Consider the following 25,284-nt stretch of genomic DNA (forward strand, 5'->3'; position numbering starts at 1 on the left):
TTGGCAGTCCGGTAGGGATCATCGATTGTTTGTTTGATTAGTCGCATTGGTTGAAAACTGAGCATTCTCGAATCAAAGTAATTATGTTCTTTGGGGTTGATCTTCTTGAAGGATCACTATCATGGAGGAAGATTAAATTTCTTTTGAAAAACGTAACCAAATATTTGAAAGATAAATGATGGTTCGAGGAATAATTAGTACAAATACCTTGAAATTTAGTTTCTTTAAACTTAAATGTTTGTTAACCCAATTTTGATTAAAGTTCAACTAAATCGAATCATTTGAAGTTTGAACTTTATTTAAATAGATTTGATTGAAATAGACATTTTTACTAGTTCTTAATTACATCTCAATTATTTAAATTTTACCGTGACGTAGATATCATATTCACCTATATATTCAAAATATTAATTGCATTAGAAATTTTAGAGGAATCTAATTTGACTTGCTTGTATTCATATTTTGAATTTAGCTTCTTTAGACTTAAATGTTTATTAACCCAATTTTGATTAAAGTTCAACTAGATCGAATCATTTGAAGTTTGAACTTTATTTAATAGATTTGATTGAAATAGACATTTTTACTAGTCCTTAATTACATCTCAATTATTTAAATTTTATCGTGACGTAGATGTCATTTTCGTCTATATATTCAAAAAATTAATTGCATTTGAAATTTTAGAGGAGTCTAATTTGACTTGATCGCATTCATACTTTGAAATTTAGCTTCTTTAGACTTAAATGTTAGTTAACCCAATTTTGATTAAAGTTCAATTAGATCAAATCATTTGAAGTTTGAATTTTATTCAAAGAGATTTGATTGAAATGGACATTTTTACTAATCCTTAATTACATCTCAATTATTTAAATTTTATGTTGACGTAGATATCATATTCATCTATTCAAAATATTAATTGCATTTGAAATTTTAGAGGAGTCTAATTTGACTTAATCTCATTCAGACATTATATGTCAAAGAACACCTAAAAGAAACCGTTGGGTCATACCCAACAGTAGAATGTGGGCATACAAACAATAGATGGCCCCCATGTCTTGGTACCAATTCCTTGGACACACCCCTAAGCTTGGTGTGAGGTTGTGAACCAACTCAAATTGGATCTTAAGCTTATCTTGGTGGTCACTTGTCATAAAGTTCTTCTATGATTGACCTAGTAACAATAGGGGAAAAAAAAAAAAGATTTGTAGTGTTTACCCATTAAAAATCTAGGGTTTATGAAGAGGGCACAACCCAATTAGGAAGCCCAATGAAATTGATGGAGCATGTGCTCAAATCCCGTGCCCTCAAATGACATGTTCTCTTGTAGTAGACTTAGCCCCAAGACATCATTAATTTACTAATTTTTAGGTTTTTATGTCTTTGATGATTCGATTTGTACTAACTCAACACAAACAATTCATGTTGAAGATGCACAAGCACATGCACATGAACCGAAATAAGCATCATGTGTTGCGTACTAGAATTGTTTGTGTTTTACTTTTTTAATTTTTGACCTAATCAATTGACAAATATGCATGCATCCACTACTCATTTTAGTTAGCAATGAGCTAGCAACCTTATTCTTTACAATGACAAATATAGAAAGTTTTTATCTCTTTCTTGAATCATTGATGTGCATAAATTAGGTCGAGCTACGCTAATCATTCATCCAATTTCCGGTTAAGTTGATTAGTTGATTAAGAAATTTTTGTGGAACTTATTAATCTAACTCGTTGCAATAAGTCGGAAAAATTTACTCTTTTAATCCTATTACATTTTTAACAACTATGGTACCCTCTTACTCTCTTATGCAATCTAGCTTTAATTATACTTATCATTTTACCAATGTAGGTGCAGTCTCAAACTAGCTACAATCTTTCCCCAAGGAAGATAAAAATGGTTGAAATTGAAATGGTCCTTGATTTCAAGGGTGGTGGTCCTTAATGAATTGGGGCATTTGAACATGAAATTGATAGCTGAAACGCGGCTTCAACTATAGTTTGACTCTACCAAAACTACGAGTCCCGACACAAAGGTTCACCTGCTGGTCCAGTTCTCTGATTTTGGTTAGGCATGGATGTTTATATAATCATATATATGGTTATATTTCATGTCGTATTTCCAGCAACTCCATGAAAATGATGCATTATTATAAGTGGTTTAGCCTTCTCTTATATAAATTTCAACATGGTTAATAAGCTTTGCCTCTTTACATTTAAAATCCAATAATTTAGTAATAGTTTCCAAAGTGCTCTCAATTCATTTTGGTTATGTTTGGTTACCAAAGGCTACGATTGGTTCTCAAAAAACATGAGAAAAAAATACTAGGGAAAGAAAATAAAGAAGAAAAGTTGAAGGAAAGAAAAAGTAAAAAATAAAAAATAGATATAAAATCAATAAATTATTTTATATACCATTTCAAATTTATTTTACTTGTTTTTCTTCTTTTATATAAAGATTAAATAATTTTAAAATATATAAATTTCTAACTAATTTTAATTATATTTGATTTTTTTACATATTTTTCATGTTACAACCAAACGTGATAAAATTATTTTTCTTAATATATATATTTTTTATACTTTCTAGAAACCAAAGATAGCCAAAAAGTACTATAAAAAAATTAAAAAAAAATAACTTAGGCTATGTTTGGTTCCCAAAAAACATGAGAAAAAAATGTAAGGGAAAAAATAGAGAAGAAAAGTAGAATGAAAGAAAATAAATTTAAAATCAATAAATTATTTTATATACTACTTCAAATTCATTTAACTTATTTTTCCTCTTCTATATAAAGATTAAATAATTTTAAAATGTATAAATTTCTATATAATTTTAATTATATTTAATTTTCTTTCTTATTTTTCATGTTGAAACCAAATATAAGAATATCATTTTTATTAACATTTTTTTTTCTTTTCTTAGTATTTTTCGGAAACCAAACATAGCCTTAGAAAAATTATTTTCGCCTATTTGGTTATACTTTGACAAATATAAAAGAAAATCAAATATAATTAAAATTAGTTAAAATTTTATATTTTTCAAATAATTTAATCTTTTCGTCAAAGAATTAAAATAAGTTAAATGAATTCGAAATAACATGTAAAAAATATATTTACCTTAAATTTAATTTCTATTTTCCTTCCCCTTTTTCCTTTTTTTCATATTTCTTCTTGCTTTCTTTTCTGTGGATTTTTCTTCAAATTTTTTGAGAATCAACATAACCTAAGGATTACTCTTGATGGTAAAAGAAGAAAAAAAAAACCCGTGGGAAAAACATGCATGGATGGATGAAGCATATGAAGAAGCATGGATGACATGAAACATGATGCCAAACACATGTACTTTCCATTCATCATAGTGCTCCACGTCCTCCATCTATAATTTAGTGTGGACACACCCCTTCAATAAGGCAAATCACATGCCGTGTTCCCATTCCCCTCATCAAACGGCCATCATTGAAACCCACCAAATCATCATATATCAACAACCCTACGATCTGTCCTTTAACCAACTTATGATGCCGCCCTTTATTACTCTTTCTATGCCCACTCATGCCCCACCTCTGCCTCTCATGTGACCGACCATTTCCCCCTATTTGACCTGTCATTGTTCCCACCATTTCCCCCTCCATCTTCCCCTTCTATATATACTTTACCCCAAAAATAAAAATTCCTCCAACTCCATACCATCACATTCAAATTTCACAGTCAACCACAGAACCCTAGCTCTACCTCCCATAACCTACCTCAACCCTCCTCCAAGAAATGGCCCTAGGACTCGAGATCACTGAGCTGAGGCTGGGTCTGCCCGGTCATGCCGACTCAAACCACCTTGCTGGTGTTAATGCAGTGGAGAGAAACGAGAAGAAGAGGGTGTTTTCTGAGATGTCCGGGGATAGCAGCGCCACCACTTGTGAACGGAAAGCCCAGAACAAGAACCAAGTTGTGGGGTGGCCGCCAGTCTGCTCATATCGGAGGAAGAACAGTTTTAACGACAAGGATCGAACAGAAGCTACCAAAATGTACGTGAAAGTGAGCATGGACGGCGCACCTTTTCTTCGTAAGATCGATTTGAGTTCCCACCAAGGCTACTTCAATCTTGTCACCGCTTTTGAGGAGCTTTTCGGGTGTTTCGGCATCGGTGAGTTGCTCTATGCCTTCATTTCTATTCTTCTGCTTCATCCTTCTAGCTAGGGTTTATGTTACGTAACCTACTAATTACTATATAAATAGTTATTTATTTAATTTTCGGTTTATCAAATCTAGCCATGCAAAATATTGGATTATAACTTCAAAGTACCAAAAAGAATTCCTTTTTCCACATAGTTTTCGGTTCAAAACCCGATAAATATGAAGTAAAATGATTTAAAAAACGTTTTTAACCTTGAAAACAATTATCTTAATCAAAATTTTTAAATCTTAAAAAAGTTAGAAATGTTTCTTAAAATCACTATTAAATCAATTACATAATTCAATACACCCATCAAATATCAACGAGAGTAACATATGATGAGCGTATTTTTCGAGATTTATGATAATCAAAATCTATGGCTCCACCACAAAACCCTTGAAGAAGAACTAATTCTTTTGTTAAATATGTGTTGGCAGGTGAAGCATTGAAAGATGCAGATAGTTCAGAGTATATTCCCATATATGAGGACAAAGATGGGGACTGGATGCTTGTAGGAGATGTTCCTTGGGAGTAAGTCACCAAACCCCCCATCCCTTCTTTTAAATTTCTATATTTATATCATTCATTCTGTCTATAACATGCACACCAAACTTTGGTATATAACCACTCACTGGGCTCCTCTCAACCCTTGGATCAGACTTCTTTCCAAATAACCTCATCAAAACAAACATATCTATCTACCTGAATGGTCATAAATTTGCGGTAACTCATTTATTTCCAATGGGAAGTGGGTCATATGAGAATTGAGTTATTCTTCCAACCAAACATACCTCTGTATTAAATTTTATGTACATATTTTAATCTTGGGGAACATGTTGTCATTTTGGGTAAAGACAATGGCAAATTAGTCATTTCAAAAGTCTCCCCCCACATGGGGTTCCATGATTGGGACCCACCACATTGCCGACATACGCCAATTCCTCATCATAGTGTCTGCTAAATGACGAAATTGTCCTCGAGTGCAATAGTTGGGTCAAGGCAAGAATCATTGCAATATATATATCACATTTAATAAAAGGACATATTTTCTAATTTAATATTATTATTTGACAATAAATTCTCTATCTCGAGTCGTGAAAGAAACCATAAATTTCATAACATAAATATCATGATGAAATTGGAGAAAACTTTCTTACTTAGTATTTTTTTATTTTTTGTCAACTTCTAGAAACTATTTCTCTTTTTAACTCTCGATTTATTGGATCGGGTTGGATCAACTCTACTTGGGCACCCATACCCATTAATCTTATTTCACATATTCAACTTCACACTAAGTATAAATTATCTCTATATTTTTAATTAAATAAAATCTCTAATAAAATTTTAATTTTTACTTTCAGGATGTTCATTGAATCTTGCAAGAGGCTGAGGATCAAGAAAAAATCCGAAACCAAGAATTTCGGCCTGCAGTTAAATTCTCTGAAGGAACTCCAGAAGATAAATGATTAGAAGTTTGTGATTGTAATGCAGAAATTAATCTTATTGTCTTTTTCCTTGAACAAATTTTATGTTTACCCTAATTATGATGTTCTTTTTTAATTTAGAAGACAAATTTTATTTAAATTATGCATGTAAGACTTAATTAATGTTAAGTTGGATCTAGGATCCTAGACAGACAACATAATCTAGTTGTGTTTCTTTATATTTTAATTAAAAATTTTGTATTTGTTTAATTAAGATAATATTTTATCCAATTTTAATTTTTGTTAAATATTTAATTTTTGTTTTTTATTTTATGAAATTGTGCTACATTTAGACAACTCAAGACTCATTTACCTTTTTTTTTGGGAAAAATGTATTTCCATATACTCATGTGAGAGAAATAATTCAAGTTTATAAAATATAATTTCTTAGCAGCTATCCAAAAATAATTAACATTTCATACATTTTTCGATTAAAGATATTACCATTAACCATTCAGATACTACTTTTTAATAATATATGTATGATCTTTAGTCATCCTAGGTATTGCTTTTAACTGCTAAGTGCATGAAATTTGAATTATTTTTAGAGGGTTTTTATTTTGTAGTTATTTTTATGAGTGCCCGAAAACTCACTTTTTTCTTTTCTAATTTTATAAAATTGTGTGATATTTAGACAATTCAAAATTCATTTACATTAACATGATAACGATGAAATCATGTTATTCAAACAAAAATTAAATTTTAAAAAAAAAATTATGATAAGGGGAAATAAAATATGTTACTAGTACAATGTTTGGATTATTTTAAAGGAAAATTAATAAAATATAAAATTTAATAATTTACAAGTTGTCTCCAAAATTGTCAACAGGCAAAACTCCATTAACCTCATCCCTATGCCCATGTTCAGTCTTGTGCAACTCCACTTTTCCTCATAAGGTAATATTGTTCTTAGATATTATAAAAATATAACTATAGAATTATTATCATGTCATGACAAGCATATTTCTCCTATCATCACTCAAGTAATAAATTAATCCTTGTACCTAAACTTGTCGCAATAGACTTTGTTATTTGGGATTGGTTCCTAATTGCATCGGAATCTACAAAATTGTCAACTTAATCTAAGACAGGGTCGAACTCGAGGTCCAAACTATGATCTAATAAACTATAAAATAATGTTACTTTAAAAAAAATTAGAGAATCTTTAGAATAAAGCCCATGTTCTAGCTCCATGTTCCCATATTCTCAATGTTTACATTAATGATATTTTTAGTATAAGAGATTCATATGATTAGCACTTCGATGATGAACCCTAGCTTAATTTTAGGTACCGAATCTAATCTGTATTCTCACATAACTAGATATTCCAATCCCAACTAACTAACCTAACATCTATAATTAATTTCAAATCATAGTTTTGTTATATATTTACTAATATGGTTTCCAATTTCAACCCTGTTTGAAGCATCTAATTAACTATATTTTTCTCCATTTTCAAGTAAAACCCTAATTTGTAGCCATGGATGTTGTTAGTCATCCTTTGACCGTTTGTCTCCAATGAACGTAAAACTTGGGTAATTAAAAAATGACAACATTTTTTGGAAGCTTGAAAATTTGTTACATGCATGATTAAGTTGTATTCCTATATCATATAAAAACCAATTAGTATATGATTTTATTTGACTAACTAATAAAAATTTATCACTACCCATCTCAATTTGTGTTTATACTTCTATATACGTATATAAATATAGCTGGTAAGACAAATTAACTAGCATGATTTTATGTTATTCATATTATATAAGTTAGATAAATCGTCTCTCATATAAGTTAAAACCCGTCTTTCAAACAATATAGAATTCTTTTAAAAGCAATGTGGGATACAATACATTGAACTTTAATGTTTATCATTTTTTCTATAATTGATGATCGTGAGTTACTTCTAACCTAACGGAAATTTTTAACAAGGGTAATATGGTCAAATCTCATATTAAAGCAACGCCAAATTCATACGAAGAAGTCTCTAGACTTACTTGCACCAAAATGAACAAAACTACCACCCAAATCATACCCTAGAGCTCACCCAAGGAAAAAGCAAAGGAAGGGAAGAGATCCATTCATCTAGTTGCAATCTAGAAACAAAAAAGAAAGACCCTCATTCATAGGAAAGTGATATATGCCATGCCAAAATGAGAAAAAAGACAGTAAATATGAGTCGACATATGGAATCGTGGGAGGCTAAGTACCATTGTCCCATCCAAAATGTCTTCTAGGAGTTATTTGGCAATGCAAAAAAAGCTTATATTATTGGACTTTAATATCATGTTTACATATTTTAGGCTAATGAGATAGTGACCTTCTAAGGAGTTGGGAAGTGACCCATGTGTTTTGGCATGTTCTCCTTAGCCAATTTGGGCAGTGCAACACACTACTCCCTTAAAGTTTCTTTCAACAAAACAAGGATAAAGACTTATTACCCATTTCATGCTTTCCCCATGCATGCACCTAGGGAAAGAGAGTCAAATGCAAATGCAAATGCAAATGAAATGTATATGTCAAGGAGATGCAAATAAGCAAACCACACTTAGTTACTTTCTCTTGCTATGTTTGGTTATTGGAAAATTTCAGGCAAAATGCGAAAGAAAGAAGATGAGAAAGAGAATAAATTAAAAATTAATAAATTGTTGATATAAATTATTCAAACTCATTTAACTTATTTTAACTTTTTTATATAAATATTAAATAATTTAAAAATAAATAATTTTTTAATTAATTTTAATTATGTATCATTGTCTTTTGTATTTTTCTTATATTAGGGAAAAGTGTAATTTTTGCATCATGATTTGAAGCAAATTGGGAAATAGAAACTCATTTATTTAAAATCAAATTTATCTTTATAAATTATGAAATATTTAGAAGTTTATTTATTCTTACGTTACTATTTCAAAATAAAAAATTAAATTTAAAATATGAAGCCATTATTTACTTTACTTGATTTGAATGTTTTGTTTTCATTTGTGTTCATACTAAAAAAAAACAAGTGAAATAAAAATAAAAATAAAAATAAAAATAAAATAAAGTTGTAATTACTTTAACTTGAATCAACAAATATGAATTTGACTGCATAAAAATGTCTATTTAAATAAACTTTAAAATGAAAAAAGAAAAAGTAAAATGCTTATTTTTTTTCTTTGAATATTTTACATTAATTTTATTAAATAAACTCCAAAATAAAAAAAAATTATTTATTCTTTATCTTAAAATATAATATTTTATTTATCAATTTGAAAAAAAAAATCTTTATAAAAAATAAAAAATTAATTTTCAAGATAAAATTTATATTTAAGAGAAATATAATATCTTTAATGTTTACTCGATTCATATAAAATAATATTTATTATCATACTAAAATTCAAGTTATTATTCATATTATAGATAGAAAAAGATAATATGATTTTCTAAAAAATAATAATAATTTGTCACATTTCATGATCTTAAAAGAAAAATATGATCAATTCTTCTCTACAAGTGAGGATCTCAACTACATTCACTTTCCACCCATCAATCCTTCTCTACTTGAGGTCTCAAATGAACTCAACTACATTCATTCTCCATCGATTTATAACTCCTAAATAGGTTTGATTTAGACATATTGGTTGATATCAACAAGTTACTTTTAACTTAATAGAAAAAGTCAAATATTTTGATTTTTTTTATATTCAACCAAAAAACAAATACCACATCTAAAAACTAACATTGATTAGGCCCGATTTTCTTAATTTGAGATTACTTTTTTTTTCCCATTTTAGCCTCACCATCCACATTTAGAAAAGGGATAAAACTTAATCATTAAAAGAAAAAATCAAACCACTTGAGGGCCACCAAATAAACATGCAATGAAGAGAGGCCAACCTAATTGCAATGGAGCAATAGAAATAGCAGAAAAACAGAGTGTGAGGCAGTTCATGATGTGTACATGACAATGTGTACATAAAAATGTTCATGGTTGTGGCTCATTTTTTTCCAAAAATTTGAAATTGAGTCACAATTTGTTTTGATTCTGTGTTCAATCTGATTTGGAAAACATGCAACAACTTATGTCTTTATAAAATGTTGCTAAACAAACATGGCATGCATGTGTTTTCTCAAATTTGGGGATGCAGAGTACCATTCATTCATCCACTTGTAAGATGGTTGATGGCATTGCATGTGCCTTTGTTTCTTTCCTATCTTGGCCTTCAACTCTGTTCTTATGGAACCACCATAAATAGCTAATTAACTAATTATTTATATCAAAACTAAATATATTTTTTTTAGTTTAAAAAAAATAATATGAAAAATGCAAAATTGGACTTTTTGGGTATTCATAAAATTAAATAAAAGTAGTAAAATACTTTGCTGCTTTTCTATATTTAATAAGCATTTGTCAATACAAGAAAATGAGTTAGTTGTAAGGTTTTGTTTGTTTGATAATGTTTTCGAAAATAGTTATTAGAAAATAGTTTTTTCAAAGTAGTTCTCATGAGCGGTTCTGGATTATTTTCAAAAATAAAATTTTATTTAAAAAAACATTGTATAGAAATTACTAAAAACATCTCAAATTTTTTTAAAACAAATTTTCAAAAAATTAATTTTCATTCAAACATATACTATTAATTAACAAATTATTTTCTATTTTGGAAGATAAATACTTTTTTTCAAGAATGATTTTCAAATTATCTTAAATAACTCTTTTTTGATATTATTTTCACATGTTTTCTCTCTCATTCAAAATGCTTAAAATAAAAGAATTATTTAATAAAATTTCAAATCAATAGGAATGATATGTATTTAGCTAAAAACCCAAGACTCATAAATGAAATTAACCCTTGTGTATAAAAATATCATTTTAAAAAGTGTAATAGGTAAAGAACCTTTGATTAAAATCATTTTCTCTCACAGAGAGAGATACCAACTAACTAAATAGGGAGAGGAGAGATACTAAATAACTAAACGGGGAGATGAAAGAATTGCGATATTCCACCAAACCAAGTTAATACCATATTAAACTTTTCCTAAAAGTTTAAACTCCCACTTGAACGACACGTTTAGGGTTTAAATCCATGACCTTGACTTTAATGATTTTGATTTTAATATCACTTGTAAGATCTCAAGTATCACCAATCCTCTCAAAAGTAATTATTATCAGGAAATGTGTATACCTTAATTTTATACTACATTCATCAAAGCACTCGGGGTATTCAAATATAAGACTATAGTCATTAAAACGCTCAGGGTATTCAAATACAAGAGGAGATGATGGACGTTGTCAACCCTCAAATTTACCGATAATTAGTATAAATTAAAATTATCAATAAACCATTTAAAAAAAAATATTTTTACGCATTTAAGCCCAAGAAAAGGTTGAAAAGGATGGAGCTTTCAATTGTGTTAAATTTGTAATAAAGGACGAGTACGATTTCAGGTGACACACTGACACGAACCCAAAGTCTAAAAAGACATTATGACCGGAAACTCCGGTAGAAATATGCCACGTGGCATGAAAGTGGGTTTAATTTCATGAAAGAGAGTGACTGGGGACAAAGAAACATGTTCACATGGGTGGGGGTGGGGGTGGCGAACTGGACCCACACCGGACTCATGAAAAGTTGACTTGTTTCTTAAGAACCCAAACACCTGGGCCCCACTCTTCCTTTTCCCTCACCTTCCTCACACGAGCGCCCTCTCTTTTCGGTTTTCCCTTTTCTCTTACCCCTCTCCCATTATTTTATCCCGCTTCTTTCACTTGTACCTTCTCCTTAATTTTCTTTTTATTTTTGAATTTTGCCTTTGTATTTAAAATTTTGGATTGTCATTACTCATTAACCAAAAAAAATTAATAATAAAAATGAAATTTTAAAATTAGCTCATTTAGGTTATGTTTGTTCAGGAAAATACTAAGAAAATAATATATATAAAATTATTTTTTATGTTTGATTTCATTATAAAAAATAAAAAAAATTAAATATAATTAAAATTAATTAAAAATTTATGTATTTTAAATTTATTTAATTTTTATATAATCAAAGAAAATAAATGAAATGGAAGAAATATATAATTTAATTTTTTACTTTTTTTTCTTCTATTTTTTTCCTTATATTATCCTTTAAAAAACTTCGAATTATCTTTTTGAAGTACCTAAAATAATATAAAAAGATATAAAAAAATAAATATTTTACCATTCAATTCTTCATACCAAGTCATAAATAAAACCACACTAAAATCCAGAATCATTTCATTTTGTAACACCCAAAGAAAAGTAAAAGTAAGAGAAACTTGATTATACAAGTATTTCGTTTTCTCTTTCAAATAACTTTTTTTCTCGAGTTCTCTCGATCTTTCTTTTTCAACAAAAAAAATAAAAATAATTCTCTTTTTCAAATGAGGTGGTTTCTGGTCTGTTTCTGGTTGTTCCAACTTGTAAATTACTCTCGTTGATTTCTTATTTAATTAGGTCGGTATGACTTAGGCAACCACCCAACTCCAATAAAAAGTGTTTCTAATTATTAAATTTTTGAAAATGAATTTTTCATATGTTTTTCCACATATGGTAATTGTTGGCTTGAAAATATAAAATAGCTTTTCTTTTTATCACAAGTGGAAAGGAAGTTTCTAAGTTTAGAAGCTTCTCTTTGAAGATGGGGTGAAAGTTGTCCAGAATTTCAAAGATAAAATGTTGTAGAAACTTTGAACAGCCATAATTACCTTTTTTACTTTTTCTTGTGTCGAAATGCTTTAAAAAGCACAAACAAACTCCACGAGAAAGTGTCTTGGTTGATTTTTAGGTTTATAAAAATTCCTTTCCCATTTGATCATGAAATGCCTCCCTCCAACTTTGAAAAATTTGACACGGAAAATTCCAAAAAAGGAAAATGAAAAAAAAAAAGTAAAATATAAAGAAAAGAAAAGAAAAAGGAACAAACGACTCACAATAATTTAAAAAAAAATGAATAAATAAATATAAAAAATAAAATTTTAGATATATTATTTATTTTCTAATTTAGTGTTGGCTTTTGATATATTGTTTATTTTTCTATTTTAAAAATAAAAAATAATAATTTTATATAAGATCATCAGAGTTTCCTCTCATTTTATCCTACTCAAACATAATTCACCATAGTTCGAATCCAGAGACATGTTCTCATTTAAACCCTTCTCATAAAATTAAAGTCGAATTTTTTATGCATCCTGCAAAAAAGAACTCGTCGATCAATTTCTTTGGGTCTTACACATTTATTATCTCATTGACCGACATATATGTTAGATTTTTTTGTTAGTCTTTCAAAATAAATCAAATAAGGGGTCAGAGACTGAGACCAATTATTTTTATATATTACTTCAAAACTTATTTAATTTATTTTAACTCTTTTATATAATATTTTAATAATTTTAAAATACATAAATTTTAACAATTATATTTATTTTTTATAATAAAACCAAATTAGAAAAATTATTTTTATTGGTATTTTCTTATAACTTTTCTTACCCCTATTATGCAAATTCATCTAATAATTGTTTGAAAAAATTGTAAGTGTGTAATAAATAATTTTTATAAAATTAAATATTATCATTAAACAGTTATGATTATGAATCTAGAAGGTATCACATCTAATAAAACCCACAATTAAATATTTGGACCAAAATGAATGAAAGGAAGGGAGTGGGTGCGAACCGACATGGTGGCCCAAACATTCAAGCACTTGAAATCACACACACGCTTTCTCATAATCAACCCTCTATTCCACCTGGACAAATCCCACCCGCTCTTTTCTCTACACGTGTCCTTCTGTCACTGGCTCACACTACTCCCTTCGCCATATATAAATACAAACCCTGCCAAACGCTTCCCCTCACTTTCCAACAACTTTCACACAATTTTTACGAGAAGAATATGTCACCGCAGCTCCCCAAACCCTCGCCGGAATCTTCCTCCGCCGGCCTCTATTTCAATGATACCGAGCTCACCTTAGGCCTCCCCGGCGCTACCAAGTCCGGCACCAAGCGCGGGTTCTCCGACACCGTCGGCTTGAACCTCCGTGGCCCCTGCAATACGGATCACGCTAGCAATCCATCTGAAAACGATGTTTCCGGCGACTCCAAGCCTCCGCCGGCAAAGTAAGAGTTCAGTTATATTAATTTGGCCGATAAACTAACGATTTTGGCCGCTAGAGTTTTGACATCTTACATTTGTGTTACAGGACACAAATTGTGGGGTGGCCGCCGGTGAAAGCGAGTCGGAAGAATGTTGCGAAGATCAGCAAATATGTGAAGGTGGCGGTGGACGGAGCTCCGTATTTAAGAAAAGTTGATCTGGAGATGTACGGCAGCTATCAGCAGCTGTTGGGATCTCTCGAGGACATGTTCTCCTGCTTCCCTATTCGTACGTATTTCATCCGTATTTCTCTGATTTATACAAATTCTTTTCGTATTCAGGGGTAATTTAGTCCTTTTTGGTAATTGTTACGCAGGTAATTATCTTAATGAGAGGAAGCTTATGGATCCTGTGAAGGGATCCGACTACATGCCTACCTATGAGGACAGGGATGGAGATTGGATGCTGGTCGGCGACGTACCATGGAAGTAAGTTTCCCGGACTGCCCCTGAATAACCCTAATTAACCTAAATTAATTTTTATTTAGTCAATTAATCATTCCAAATTTTATTTTTCAGAATGTTTGTGGAATCATGCAAGCGACTACGGCTGATGAAAAGCATTGAAGCAATTGGACTAGGTAAAGAGGTTTTTTTTTTTTTTTTTTCCTCTTTTTTCTTTAATATTAAATTATATTTTACTGATTTTTTTTTCTTTTTCCTTTTGAAATTTTGTGGTGCAGCTCCAAGGGAATCTCAAAAATGCACAAGCACAAGTGGATCAAAAAGCCTATAGTTTGATAGCATCCTTGGATGATAATTTGATGTAAAAAGGCTTCTTCTTCTATTTTTTTCCCCTAATTTTGATTGGTTTTAGGTGACCAAAAAAAAGAGAAAATATATGTAAAAGAGACTTTTAGAGTAGAGAAATAGACGTTAGTTACATGATGTTGTACTAATGGTACTTCGAAATTAACATTCATGCCTATATTTGTCAAGCTTTATAAGATTTGGTAATATGTTTCATCAATTGTTTTCTACTTATTAATCAAAATTTACATATATCTTAAGGATGCGGGAACTTAGGCTATGTTTGGTTTTTGGAAATTTGAAGAAAAGAACATAAAGAAAAAATAAATAAATAAATAAAAAATAAATTTAAAGTTGATAAATTATTTTTATACGTTTCTTCAAACTTATTTAACTTATTTCCTTATAAAAATTAAATGATTTTAAAATGCATAATTTTTTTTAATTTAATCATATTAGATTTTTTTTATCTTCTATAATAAAATCAAACATGAATAAATAAATTTTCTTAATATTTTTTTATAACATACAAAAGATTTTAAGGATTTTTAAATTTAGACAAGCAATGAAAAAGGAGAAATTTCTATTGATTTTTTTTTCTTTTCCTTTTGAAAAATCAATACTTGTAATAATTTGTTTTTTTTTTTCCATCACATAGTTGAGTGTGAACAATTTGGTAAAGATTAATTAAAGACAAGTCAATAGGACTTGTGGCAATGGGTACATAAATAAGACATATCACATGGTTTTTAAGTATAAATAAGGCATATCACATGGTTTTGTATAGCTCAACTTTGAGCCATGGAGTGACACTAGCCATTTCTATTAGAGAGTGTTTGAAATACTCAATGACCGTATTATTATTACAAAGAAAATATCTTTTGATAAAATTAACATTTCACTTATGCATTTTATTATTTCCTAAATGAGTTATACTAAGAAATAGTACTTGGATTGACAAAGATAAGTGGTTTGAGAAGACAAGGATGGCAAATCGTCATTGATGACTTCTTTGTTGGTAAAATGTAAGGCTAAATAATATCATCGATTCTCTACTCCGATGTAAATTTCCAATGTCCTAGAAAGTCGGTTAAGATAGATAGCAACGCTTTTTCTTCTTTTCCTTATCTAATGACAATATTCTCTTATGATCTTCACCTTCAACCCGACTTAAGTAGGAGGGGACTTATTTGGTAAAATTAACCTTTGTAATGAATTTCTTATAAAATTAGATGACAACCATATTTTAAAGAAATAATTCATAAAATTTAATAAGATAAATGTCTATCTTGGATTTTGACCTAGACTCATATTTATTAAGAGTATTATTTAAATCAATTCCCTAATAATTACCCATATAGGGTAGTTTGTGATTATTTCTTCCATTTCTACTTCTAAGGTTATGTACAAATTGACTTTTTCTAACACCGTGTTCAATACGATAACATTTATGTTTATCACCTTCAAAGAACTAGAATAAGAGACACCATTTTTGGTTATTTGTTTTTTCCTTTCCCTCTTTCCCCCCTTTCTTAGGAAACAAACAAGCTAGTAAAAAAGGACAAATATAAAATGACAAAGTCTTTCCTTTTCTTTCTTAGAAAACAAACACTATACGAAAAGAAAAACGGTCATACAAGAACAACAATAAGGTGTGGGTGTGACAAAATAAACTATTGTTTTCAAACATTCATTTCAACGTACATTTAATCTCATTTTACCTCAAATTTTAATGTCATTAAACTAAATTTTTAAGAGTTAATTTCTACCTCATAATTTTGTTTTTTCTTTTTTGGAATATATGCATACATAAAAGTTGATTCATGGGTCGGTATGAACAATCATAAATATCTCCTCAAATACCATTTGGTCAGAATTGAGTTTATCATCATCAGGCCCAAGCCCATACAAAAGAGATCCAAACTAGTCTTAGGGCCCATGAGTTTTTTTTTTGTTTTTTTTTTGGGTTATGACTCAATGAGTCTCAATTTGGAAAAGAAAAGAAAAGAAAAGAAAGAGAAAGAAAATAGCAAGAGGTTTCCAAGATCCGGGGCATTTGCTGGTGTAGATGGAAGCTAAATCTCAGGAGAAGACGTCGACAACTGTTTGGTAATCTTCATTTTACATCAAGGTAGTGGTGCTTTTCTCTCATTCTCCTCTATCAGGCTTTTTATTTATTTACTTACTTATTATTTGTGTTTATTATTTATTTTTTCAATTGCTTTCTCTAGATTCAGGTACATTTTCTGCAAACCCTAGATCTCTCAATCTTTTTAACCATTTGGGGTTTTTATTTATTTTTATTTTTATTTTTATTTTTTTAGCTGTTGTTGCTATTTAATTTTGGGCGATTTCTTGTTGAATGATCGGGACTTTGGATTTTTATTCTGGATTTTGGGAATGTGGTTTTGACATAATTCAACCCCCGCTCGGTTGCCTGGAAAATGGGGGAAAGAAAAGGAAAATACTGAGAAATTATCGGATTGGCAGTAAGAAACGAAAGTGTTTCAATGCTTGCTTGCCGGGAAACGGGCAATTAAAAAAAATTGTTTTAAGCATTCTCCATCTTTCCTCTCTTCTTTTTGTGATTCATGGAATGTATAATCTGAACCAATTTTTGTGTCTTTCTATTACTAATTTAGCTCAAACAAATGCTTCTGAAATGTCTTCAGCGTTTCCAGCTGCCAATCTGAATTTCAAAGATACAAATTTGAAGATTGAATTCCAGAACCTCCAATGGAATCACCCACTGGAATGAATTTGACTAATGGCAAGATTCATCCATTCAATGATAAAACTTCCAAGCCCTTTAAGATCTTTGTGGGTTATGATCCTCGGGAAGATATTGCTTATGAGGTTTGTCGCTACTCAATTCTAAAACGAGCTTCAATTCCTGTTGAGGTCATACCAATAAAACAGTCTGAGTTGAGAAAAAAGGGATTGTATTGGCGTGAAAGAGGGAAGCTGGAGAGCACCGAGTTTTCATTTTCTCGGTTCTTGACTCCATACTTGGCTAATTATGATGGTTGGGCAATGTTCGTGGATTGTGATTTTCTTTATTTGGCAGACATTAAGGAATTGAGAGATTTGGTTGATGATAATTGCGCAATAATGTGTGTGCAACATGATTATGCGCCCAAGGAGACTACAAAAATGGATGGGGCGGTGCAAACGGTGTATCCGAGGAAGAATTGGTCTTCAATGGTTTTGTATAATTGTGGGCATCCCAAGAACAGGGTGTTGACGCCTGACGTGGTGAATTCTCAAACAGGTGCTTATCTTCATAGATTTATGTGGTTAGATGATCATGAGATTGGGTCAGTTCCATTTGTTTGGAATTTTCTTGTGGGTCATAACAAGGTTATTGAGGATGATCCAAGTACGCTCCCCAAGGCCATACACTATACTCTAGGAGGACCATGGTTCGAGAGTTGGAAAAACTGTGAGTTTGCAGACTTGTGGGTGAATGAAATGGAAGAATGTCAGAAGGAAATGAAGACCAAAACAGAATAGGTGGCATCAATCAACAGCACAATCTCTGCTGCTGTAATTAGCCATGGTAATGGCTTTTCATCAGTTTTTTTGAATTCTGTGTTTGTATGTTAGATCTGCTCCTTTGATAAAGTTGGTGGTGTTGGAAGCTAAATATATGTTGCAAGCATTTGCTTTAAGTGTGTTCTTTTTTACCATTCATTTGTAACACCATTTGTGTCAAGATCCAAGCATAATATCAAATATGTTAAATCAGAATTGATCAGTATGAGAACTGTTTTTGCCCAATGCCTTGTTTACTATTGAGATGATTTTGACATATAAGTATATAATTAATAAATCTCCATGTAAATGCTTTTTCTGCATGCCATTTGGGTTGTTTGGCAAGATTGTTCTCTAAATCTCCTCATAGGTGAGTTACAAGATTGTTTTCATTCTTTTGATTTTTTACATTTATGGTGCTACATATTACTTTATCAGCTAATCCTATTAAGCTTCTCTTCTTAATCATCAAAATCCAACTTACATGATTTTGACAATTTGATCATGTTAATTATAATCTGGGGCATCACTCAGTCCTTTTTTACCACTGCAAATATCTGTGTATTTGAAAAGTTTCGATGATTAAAGAGATAGTTGAATTCCCACATACATGCATATGCCAAATATACCTGATATTCGAAGCAACACAATTGTTTGTCAGTCTCTTGCTGTGTGTGGATTTTACATGTCAGTGATCTTAAATATGTCACATCCGTGGAGCCTCAGAAAGCTTTACTTATTTTCAAAGGAATGTCATCCATACTTTTGGAGTGTTATTCTGCCTAGATATATGTTACAGCACATGTTATGTAAATACATTTTACCGTCAATTTTTGTTCTTAATTTAATTGAAAAATAAATATTCTTTCTTAAACTTGAAATTTTCGACTGAGTCATCATGAAAAATTAACTGGGACATTTCTCTAGTCTTTTCCTTCTTTTCTGGCGTTTCTTAATTCATGCCTTTGTCTATCAAAAAAATTTATTGAAAAAAAAAAATAACTGGGACATAAACTTCCAGAATATGAGATTAGGGACTGAAACTACAATTTAGTTGGTTTGTGGACCAACTTGCAAATAATAACAAAGCCCTAAACATGCCTATGAGAGAGTTTCTGACAGCTATGTGAAGTCAGAAAACTGATGGAGAGGGTGGGAGGAGAAAGAGGAAGAGGACAAGAATGGAGTTTGGATGCTTGAAATAAATCCACCAACTTTACAAAGTCTTCATCATGCTCTGGTTGATCTCAGCAGTGAAATCATCTTCATAATTGTCATCATAAGCAGCTTTCCATTAATCATTTCACTAGAATTACTTTCCTCACTTCCTACTCAATTGATTTATCTGAATTTCTTAGTTGAGATCCCAAGCTCAGTTCTTAAATATGTAGGTTGTTATACATACCCATTTTCATTGAAATAGTACTTGGTAAAATTTCTCTCTCTTGTTTAGTTGAGGTTCTTATTGAAATATTGAGAATTTCTGTAAGATGCATTTTATCTGTACTGGACTGCTAGGTTTGATCAATGCATCTGGAAAATTAAGTGGCAGTTAAGGAGAAGGGTAGCTTTTGGAAAGGGCTGTCAAGGATGGGGATGGTACTGTTAGCATGGACAAGTTGGCTATTCTTTGAATTGAAAAAGAAAAGGAACCTCTTATCAATTGTTGCACTGTTTATTGTTACATTGAGGTGGATTTTTTAACCAGGTGAAAGGACCCATTTTTTCATCCCATGAAATTGTTGGCGCTGTGAGTTTTAAGTGCTTGAGATATTCTATTTTCTTTTAAATATTCGAAGGCACAAGTTTTTGGAAGAATTAATTATAGAAGACCTGTAAAATGTGAAATGATATTTACAAATCAAGGAGTCATTGGACCTAGGTAGAGCGGATCATTTGTAAATGGGTGTTGATGTTATTTTGAGGATGCCATTGATGTGAGTATGCATATGTTGTATTTTCTATGCTTTGTTAACATGGCACACATGCACTATTATTTTTCTTAAATTCAGGATATTTTAAAATAAAAGTAAGCATGTAATTCATTTAAAATTAATGAAGTAAATACTATTAATAAATGCAAATCTCTCCTTGATATTTGATTTTGTGTTACAAAAAAATATTTTTGAAAGTATGTTTTGGAGATGAAATTTGTACTCAATTTACAATTTCTGTGCAACTGCGGATTGGAATTATGGTTATTAATGTTAAATCGTTAGCAGTCAAGGTCTTCGTGGGAGTCAATGCACCCTTACACACCATGAGTTGTGTGATCCTGATTAGTAAGGGGTAAGGTGTTAGTTTTCATGCCTTTGGCCTCAACCAGGAGGAAGTTATTTGCATTTCATGCCTATGCAACATTAAGTCCTCTACCACCCATGAGTTGGAAGGACCATTTATTAAGGCTAGCCACCATATTTGATGAGGTGGTTTTGCTGCATAATGGATATCTCCAAAATCGTCTGTATATTTATGAGGCATGAAGATGATTATTGATATGATATTTTACATTCATTAACTTCTTGACAAATTTTATGAGCACTTTATTTCGTGAAAAACTGTGTTTCAGATGCATAAACACACATATATACTTGTTGTAGATTTTACTTATTGAGTTATAGAGCTGACTCATTATTAATATTTTCAGATGAGCCAACTGATGAGGAGTAAGTGGGGCATTCTTGGGTAAGAGAGCTAGCTGAGGAGCTCAACTCTTGGGGAGTAAATTAGGATGGATTTTCCTTACTTGACTAGTATTTTATTAAAAACCTTGTGGATTTTGGGAATAGTATTGATCATTTAATTGTAGGTCTACTACTGTTCTTGATGTCAAATTCATTAAGGCTGTTGATTGCTTTGATTTATGATTCAAAGAAAAAAGATGATGATGATTGGACAGTTGTTTTTTTGTACTGAGCTAGGGTTGGTATGAAACACGTGAGTCAGACCATCGGTACTTCTGAATCTAAAAGTTGTGCATTTAAGAGTGTAGTATGTTATTGACTGGAAAGGCATGTAAGGTTTATACCAAGGCAATTCACTAGAAAAACTACCTGAGGCAGTCTTGCTTCATCATGATGTTGCTCACTCGATCTAAATATCTCATAGCTTGTGGTTTCCATTATGTTTGGAGTTCACATCTTCTTTTGAAGTAAATGGTCCTCACTAAAGTGGAGTATTTTGGGAATCGGTGGTCCTATGTAGTGCTGGCACTGGTTGGATGCTTTTGTCCTCTTCTCCCATCAGATTAGATGCTGACACAGCACTACATCCTGGGTCCTTAAGTTCTTATCTTGATTTTTTATGCTCATGTTGACACTTTGATGTGCTTTTTTGTTAGGTTTTTCCTTATGATTCATATTCTTATTTACTCTTTTCAACCTCATATACTGGGATGAAGCATTTGTCAACTTTAGGCACATATTTGATCTCGGCTTCCCTCCTTCCCCATTCTCATCATTGTAACCATGTCAGATGCTAGGTGGATGGTTCCTACAAACAACATACGATTCTCTAGATGTTGCATGGGTTTGGGTATGAGTGTTGAGCATCGGATATGAGTATGTGTCTAGGTGTTTGATCCTACACAACTTAGAATTTTAAGATACTAGGACTCGGCTCTCAAATTTTAGGATATTGGGGCTCAGCTAATAATGATCGAAAAGAGGGGACATAGGTACTAGGAAAAAGAAAAGTGAATTAGAAATAAATCGTAAGTGAAGATATCTTTTTTAAAAACTATATTTTTTTTACTAGATCCTTGTTTTCCTTGTGTCCCTAAATCTTCTTACAAAAATTCATTTTTCTGTCTACTCTTCCTTTTTCCTAATGTCATGAGTATCCGAGGAGGATCCAAGCTTACCCATGTCATGAGTTGTCTACTTACGTAGGTTGGTGAAATTGAAGCATCCCAAACTTACCCATGTCATGAGTTGTCCACATAGGTAGGTTGGTGAAATTAAAGGATTCAGATATCACAACTCTTAGGTTCATTTTTCACATGGTACCACAAAACAACTTTCTCAAAGCACAATCCTGTTCACATTCTTTATCAGATCTGCTATTTGTAATGCTTGACCTCGGATTATATACTGTTCTTGTGCTTGCTTTATTGATAGGCACCCTTTTATGTAGTTCAACTGAGATCACCCATTGTTTGCTTGCCTTATTTTCTTGCTAAACATGCATTGGGTAGAACTAGATTTTCTGTCTGGGAACATAGCTGTTTAATGTGAGGGGGATAGGGTTGAAGCAACATGATACAACTCACTTCATAGGTCATGTCCATTGCTGCAACAAACTTCAAATTCACTGTTTTACTGCAAATGTGAAAGCCAAAAAAGTAGTAGACAATATGGAAGGTATGGATATTGAAAGTTTGGTGTAGCATTGGATTCTGAGCTGTAGCATGTGGGTGTGTGACCCAAGCTCCCCCACACGTTATTTTCAGGTCATGTTAATAATTAGCATAACCCCATATGTCTGTTGGTACATGACATTAATCTAGGCTACGTGTCAACTTATGGTTCACAAGCTTATGAGCCTGTCTTCCCTAATCACCTCGATCACATGTGTAAAATCATAGTTGGAAAGATTGAAGGAGAGGCTCTTATCTGTACTAGTGAATATGATATTGATGGGTCAGAGGTGGGTGGGTGTCTTGGGGGGAAGGTGTTTACTGGGAGGTAATCATATCAAAGCCTCTTTCCAGCCTGCCCCAGCTTTATAAATTCTACATGAGGTATGACTTTTAGAGGATAAGATAAGGAGGGATTCTTCTAGTTTTCATAAATATTTTCACCTGCTTTCTGTAGACTAGTTTGAGAAACAAGAAAAATGGATAGCGCTCCAGATGCTCAAGAGATGTCCTATTTTGATCATGTCCAAAAACGCAAGGACGAGAAGGGATGCCTCTATGCTTGGTCTGTATTCCTTTTCCTTCCTTTTTCTTTTTGAATTTGTTTTCCAAAGCTCCAACAGAAAGCAAAAACCCTATGCTTGTTTTCAGTTTTGTATATAAAAGAGAGATGAAGTCGTTCTAATCATTCCCCCATACCTCAAGCCAAGAGTAAAGGGATTAACTGGGTTTTTTTTTTTTTTTTTATAAGTTTTTCTGTTCTTGTTTGCTGTTTGGATATTAGGGAAGGCAAAATTTTCCCAAGTCTCTAAATTTTCATATGGCAGAGAGATTCTTACCTTCGAATCTTTTATAAATAATCCGAACATGGAATCAAAAAAGTTTCCACCTATGATGAATTATGATGTTAGTAATATTTAATTTATATTTATTAAAATTATCATATCATTAAATTATTTGTTCCTTTTTATGGGTTCTATTATAAATAAATTAAAAGAAAATATTGAAGTATCGGAGTCCAAATCCCGATTATTAAATATGTATGGTGAGATCTAGGTTATTTGTTACAAAACAAATAACAAATAGAATTAGGGTTCAAAACATTGCTTAAATTTGAAATTTATTGGGAAAAAAAAAAAAAAAAAGATTTAAAAGGTGATGTGTTGAGTAATGATGAGAGTGAACTGTGAACACAGCGTGTTTGGGGCGTTGTGCTGCTGTTGCTGCTATGAAACGTGCGAGTGCTGCTTGGACTGTCTCTGCTGCTGTCTCTAATCTTCTGTCCATGTCTTTATTTCTTTTGTAAAACTTTGTAATAATCATGTTGGAATTTCTTGTATTTTTGGCATCTCCTCCTTTGCCTGATGTATGCGTGCCTTTTAATTCAGAAGTGATTTTAGTTTTCTCTTGGATGAGAAAGCTATGAAAATGACTCCACTCCATTGTTGATTCCTGTGCTTGGACCGAATTTTCTTTTCTTAGTTCTAATTTTTTTTTCCCCATAAAAAGAAAAGAAAAGAAAAAAAATGGATGCAATTAAACAATATTCTGAAACATGGTCTTCGAGTTTCTTCTCATCCAGAGACGAGTTTGTATAGATTATGTTGGTGTACAACCTTTCCGAATACGAGAGTACTAGACCGCTTCTAAGTACGACCTTCTCTTCTGATATGTGCCTTTGTTGCACAATATGGGGAGCCAGGGGGTGTTGACAGCATATCATCAAGAAGGCGTGTGGTGGTTCCAAGCGGTGCTTTCTCGACGGCATCGCACGGAAAAACCATTTGCTCAGTCCATGGTCAATTGGTGTCTTCCGGTCGATACCTTTTGGTCCGGCCCTGGGCGGGGCTGGTTGCTTCGCTCAGGACGTTCTCTTCCCAGGGTTTGGCGGTCGCATATCCCCTCTTGGGGATGTGGTCCTGGGTGGATCGGCCCATTTGGGAGACCCGAGAGGTTCTTTTCCGAAGGGCTGGCCAAGGCCTCATCATCTGTCGACGGTCCTTGGGTAGCTACGCTGAGTTGGGCTACCGGTATCTCATTCTGTTTCCTCAATCAATCAGCAGTTCTTAGCTCATCCAGCTGCATCTGATACTCAACTGGCTGGGGCTCGGGTGTCGGTTGTTGCTCCTCAGCTGGCGGGCGGCACACGTATCGTCGACGTGGCTAGCTGCCCTGACAGTGCCAATTATTGGTGCACAACATTTTGGAATACGAGAATCCAGTGACTATTCAGAGGACTGACCACTTCGACCAAATAGTCACCGATTACATGAAAGGGTCTCCAACGGGCCGGGTTGGGGCACTGAGCCCGTTGACTGGTCAACGTGCCGGGCCGGGCCTTTGATATATCTAAGGCCCGTGGCCTGGCCCATGGGCCCTCAAGCTGGGCAGGCTTGGTGGGCCGGGCTGGCGGGCCCTCTTTTGGGGTAAAAATTAAAATAATTTTTAATTTTGAAGGGAGGAACCATAAGGGAGCTAGCCACCAACTGAGCCGGCCCTCTTTTGTGTAACTATTTTGCATTAATTATATATATATTAGAAATGTTGTATGATTTTTGAAAAAAAATAAAAGTGAGTTGGCTGTTCAACGGTTACATGACTGTTGAACATGCCACTCATAATTCAATTTCAAATATATGACCGTTGAACGGTCTTGAAATTTAAAAAAAAAATTAAATCCTAATATTTAAATCCCTATAAATATTAAATACCCTCAATTTTTTTCTATTCTCTCAACTCTTAAGCTCTCTCCCATTCCACAATATTTTCGATTATTGCATTTTGTCTCAAATTATTCAATATTATTGGTGGTGAAAAACAAGCATTGGTGGTTCAAAGAGT

The 25,284-nt window shown here is 32.1% G+C and overlaps 3 protein-coding genes across 5 annotated transcripts; all 3 read left to right on the forward strand.

The window, feature by feature from the left end:
* Positions 1 to 3,761: 3,761 nt before the first annotated feature.
* On the forward strand, positions 3,762 to 5,637 carry LOC100854934 (auxin-induced protein 22A-like). Its single transcript, NM_001281157.1, has 3 exons — positions 3,762 to 4,137; positions 4,605 to 4,698; positions 5,529 to 5,637. Exons 1-3 carry the CDS (start codon positions 3,762 to 3,764, stop codon positions 5,635 to 5,637), a joined length of 579 nt encoding a protein of 192 aa, NP_001268086.1.
* Positions 5,638 to 13,311: 7,674 nt separating this feature from the next.
* LOC100258296 (auxin-responsive protein IAA1) lies at positions 13,312 to 14,772 on the forward strand. Of its 2 annotated transcripts, XM_002280488.5 has the most exons (5): positions 13,312 to 13,766; positions 13,850 to 14,031; positions 14,120 to 14,231; positions 14,322 to 14,383; positions 14,486 to 14,772. In XM_002280488.5, the coding sequence occupies exons 1-5, from the start codon at positions 13,543 to 13,545 to the stop codon at positions 14,536 to 14,538; spliced, it is 633 nt and encodes a 210-aa protein (XP_002280524.2). In that variant the 5' UTR covers positions 13,312 to 13,542; the 3' UTR covers positions 14,539 to 14,772. The 2 variants fall into 2 exon arrangements, with proteins under 2 accessions (XP_002280524.2, XP_059595503.1); XM_059739520.1 differs by having other exon boundaries at positions 13,486 to 13,766; positions 14,322 to 14,772.
* Positions 14,773 to 16,218: 1,446 nt separating this feature from the next.
* LOC100258273 (protein CDI) lies at positions 16,219 to 23,872 on the forward strand. Of its 2 annotated transcripts, XR_009466547.1 has the most exons (4): positions 16,219 to 16,683; positions 17,225 to 18,111; positions 20,734 to 23,008; positions 23,640 to 23,872. XR_009466547.1 is itself a non-coding variant. In XM_010656409.3 (3 exons), the coding sequence occupies exon 2, from the start codon at positions 17,289 to 17,291 to the stop codon at positions 18,063 to 18,065; it is 777 nt and encodes a 258-aa protein (XP_010654711.1). In that variant the 5' UTR covers positions 16,219 to 16,683; positions 17,225 to 17,288; the 3' UTR covers positions 18,066 to 18,111; positions 20,734 to 23,139. The 2 variants fall into 2 exon arrangements, 1 of the variants encoding a protein (XP_010654711.1); XM_010656409.3 differs by lacking the exon at positions 23,640 to 23,872 and having other exon boundaries at positions 20,734 to 23,139.
* The last annotated feature ends 1,412 nt before the right edge of the window (positions 23,873 to 25,284 follow it).

The sequence above is a fragment of the Vitis vinifera genome, chromosome 9 (genome assembly GCF_030704535.1).
Source record: "Vitis vinifera cultivar Pinot Noir 40024 chromosome 9, ASM3070453v1".
NCBI lineage: Eukaryota > Viridiplantae > Streptophyta > Magnoliopsida > Vitales > Vitaceae > Vitis > Vitis vinifera.